Source organism: Rhagoletis pomonella, unplaced genomic scaffold, assembly GCF_013731165.1.
Source record: "Rhagoletis pomonella isolate Grant_MI unplaced genomic scaffold, Rhpom_1.0 Rhpom_scaffold_00004, whole genome shotgun sequence".
Taxonomy (NCBI): Eukaryota; Metazoa; Arthropoda; class Insecta; order Diptera; family Tephritidae; genus Rhagoletis; species Rhagoletis pomonella.
The window spans coordinates 25,518,330-25,521,231 of NW_023458558.1; the positions used below are offsets into that span (position 1 = coordinate 25,518,330).

Here is a 2,902-nt window from a genome sequence, read left to right on the forward strand (position 1 = left end):
GTATGTTTTGCGCTTTGTATTACAGTGCGACTTCGTCTTTGCGCTTTAAGCGAAAAAAAAACTTTATTTTATCTTGTGATTGTCGAGAAATTTTACAGTCAGTTGAGCATAAACATTCATTCGGTGCGGTTTGGTGAAACAATATTCAGAGAAGTGACTACATGCGGCTACAATACAGAACATTAACTTAGAGAACTTAGAAAAATGAACGGTGGCGTATACGCAACATTTAATATTTAGAATATTCTAAATAGAATGTGGCTCTTAGTGTGGCCCCAACAAATTAAGTGCTAACGAAATTAAGCCAATAAGAATTTAGAATATTTATTATAACAATTTACTCATACATAAGTGTTAAATGCTAAATGAACGTTCTATGTTTAAATTTGTGCTATTTAAAAAAAAAAATAAATAAAATATAATAAAACCCATTTAAAAGAAATCGTTTGTTTGAGGAATAGCAATTTACGAAAGGAGTTTAAAATGCAATTTTAGCAAAATAGAGTGCGTGTGATTGAGCGTGTTGAAAACGCAAATAATATAATTTCGATTGCAACAATACGCACTCATTTTATCGAAACTAGTTGCGGATTATTCGGATTGCCGAATTTGTGTATTTCGTAATCGAATTTCAACGAAATATAAATATAAGCGACAATTTTGAATACGAAATAAATATACATATTATAAAATAAATCGCACACAGTCAAAATGAATAGTAATATTACTTCACGTTTCGATATGGCCGCAGAGATTGCGACCATAGCATTGGACGAATTCAAATCGCACCATGTGCATCGAAACTACACTGGACTGATACAGCGTTACTATCATTTGGTCGAGCAAGATTTCGGTGGTATGTATTGGTGAAATATATAAATATGCAAAACTGAATTTGATGGCCGTGCAATGAAATTGAGGGTGAATGTGTAAAGCGTGTGTGTAAAAAGGTATAAAGAAAAAATGGACAAGCGTGTAAAAATAGTTTTTTTTTTTTGTTGCATATGTATTATAGCTTCACGAAAAAATGTTTAGACGAAAGACAAAAAAGGTGTTGAGCTTTTAAATTTAACGATATGTGCTACCAAATAAATCTGTCTGTATCAGCTAATTCGAAGCGTTTTATACACAACTCATAGCTAGCTAAAGATTGATATGAAAGACTTAAGAAGCGAACTTGTTTTTTGTTTTGATGATTTTCATGTACAGAACATACAGTTGGGTTTTCTTATTATTTGGACGTTTATATATATAATTTTAAGTTTGGCGGAATCATAGACTCATTTTCCATTTGGCAGATTTCGCTTAAAGATTCTCTTGACTTCATTCATTGGGAAGAAATTGTAAGTATAAGCCGAATGAGGCTAAGATAATTTAATTGAATATTTATATAAAAAGATATAGCTTTTACAAGAAATATGTCAAAAGTTCATTTGAACTATTATTTGAATGCGAAAAAGCTTGTGGAATTTTTAAGGTGAGATTATAATGGCGATCGATTTTTGCCCTGGGAGGATTTACTCTCGGTAGAATCTAAATCCCCTGGAAGCAAACTTCCGAGATGTTTTAAAAATGGGATGAGAGTCCATCTTTCTTTTGCCACCATTTATGAAGGTTCCCATTTTTTAGACGAAGATTTTTCCAGCGAATTAAAATCATTTTCATCGCGATTGATCGAACCCTTCATAAACGGCTCTTTCTGATACAAAAAAAAAAATATATGTATATTTTAAACAATGCTCTTCTTGAATAAAAATTTAAATTTTTTTTTTTTGAAAATCAACCTAGTTAAAAGCGGTTGCAGTGGTTTTGAACATTTGTTTTAGAATTTTGGTGGATTTTGTGTGGCCATTTTCGTAAAAAAATATTTTGTTTAAAAATATGATTGACGAACATTTTTTGTTTATTACAACTTTTTAAAATTCACTATGGAAATTTACTGTGTTCACTGAAAACGGCATAAATTCTTTGCTTTTTAAAGTACAGAACAATTTTTAATCTTAACCCTCTAATGTTCGCATCCAAAACTGCGAGAATAAATGTCAAGAATCTAATTTTTTTTTTAACATTTGGGCCTCTGAGCTATAAAAAATAATATAAAAAAAACTTTTTAATATACAACGCTTTTATAAATGGACTAAAAAGTAGAAAATAATATTTCTCAGTCCCATAGAATTTGTTTTGATAACTTTTGATTTTGAAATTTTGGCAAAAGTCATTATAAACTATCTATGAAATTGAAAATGAAAAACGTGGAGCGCATGCAATGCAAAGCATTCGATTTAATTGACAATAGTCAAACTACAGAACGTAGACCTAAAATTTCTACAGCGAAAGTAGAACTTTGAAATCGATTTTAAGCGGTCGTTATTCATATACCCACATACATACATACATATATTACTTTTCATATCAATTCAAGTGTATTACATGCGCCCAACGCTTTTCATTTTCAATTTCATAGATTGTTTATAATGACTTTTGCTAAAATTTCAAAATCAAAAGTTATCAAAACAAATTATATGGGACTGAGAAATATTATTTTCTACTTTTTAGTCCATTTATAAAAGCGTTGTATATTAAAAAGTTTTTTTATATTATTTATTTTCTACTTTTTAGTCCGGTCTGAATAAAATTTTGCAATAGATATTAAAATAATTCAACGATATTAATAGAAAGGTGCACACACATGCATTTACATATGTATGTACATACAAACGAGCACCAATTAATTTTATTTAAAGAAATGGCGTGTCGTCTATTTCCGCTGTAGCAAACGTAGTACATAGGGCGACATCTAGATGTCATCTACCTCGCCCTATTCACTACAGATGTCGCCCTATGCACTATGCTTTTTTATAGGAACTTTTCAAAGCAAAGCTTTATGGTGTCGGACACACAA

The 2,902-nt window shown here is 30.4% G+C and overlaps 1 protein-coding gene across 1 annotated transcript in view; it reads left to right on the forward strand.

Annotated features, from left to right (window-relative positions):
- Positions 1-653: 653 nt before the first annotated feature.
- LOC118738434 (elongation of very long chain fatty acids protein 7) overlaps positions 654-2,902 on the forward strand; it is a 60,991-nt gene continuing 58,742 nt past the window's right edge. The window contains exon 1 of the mRNA XM_036469370.1: positions 654-856. Within this exon, the coding sequence (XP_036325263.1) occupies positions 712-856 (145 nt within the window). The 5' untranslated portion in view covers positions 654-711. The remainder of the gene's footprint in view (positions 857-2,902) is intronic.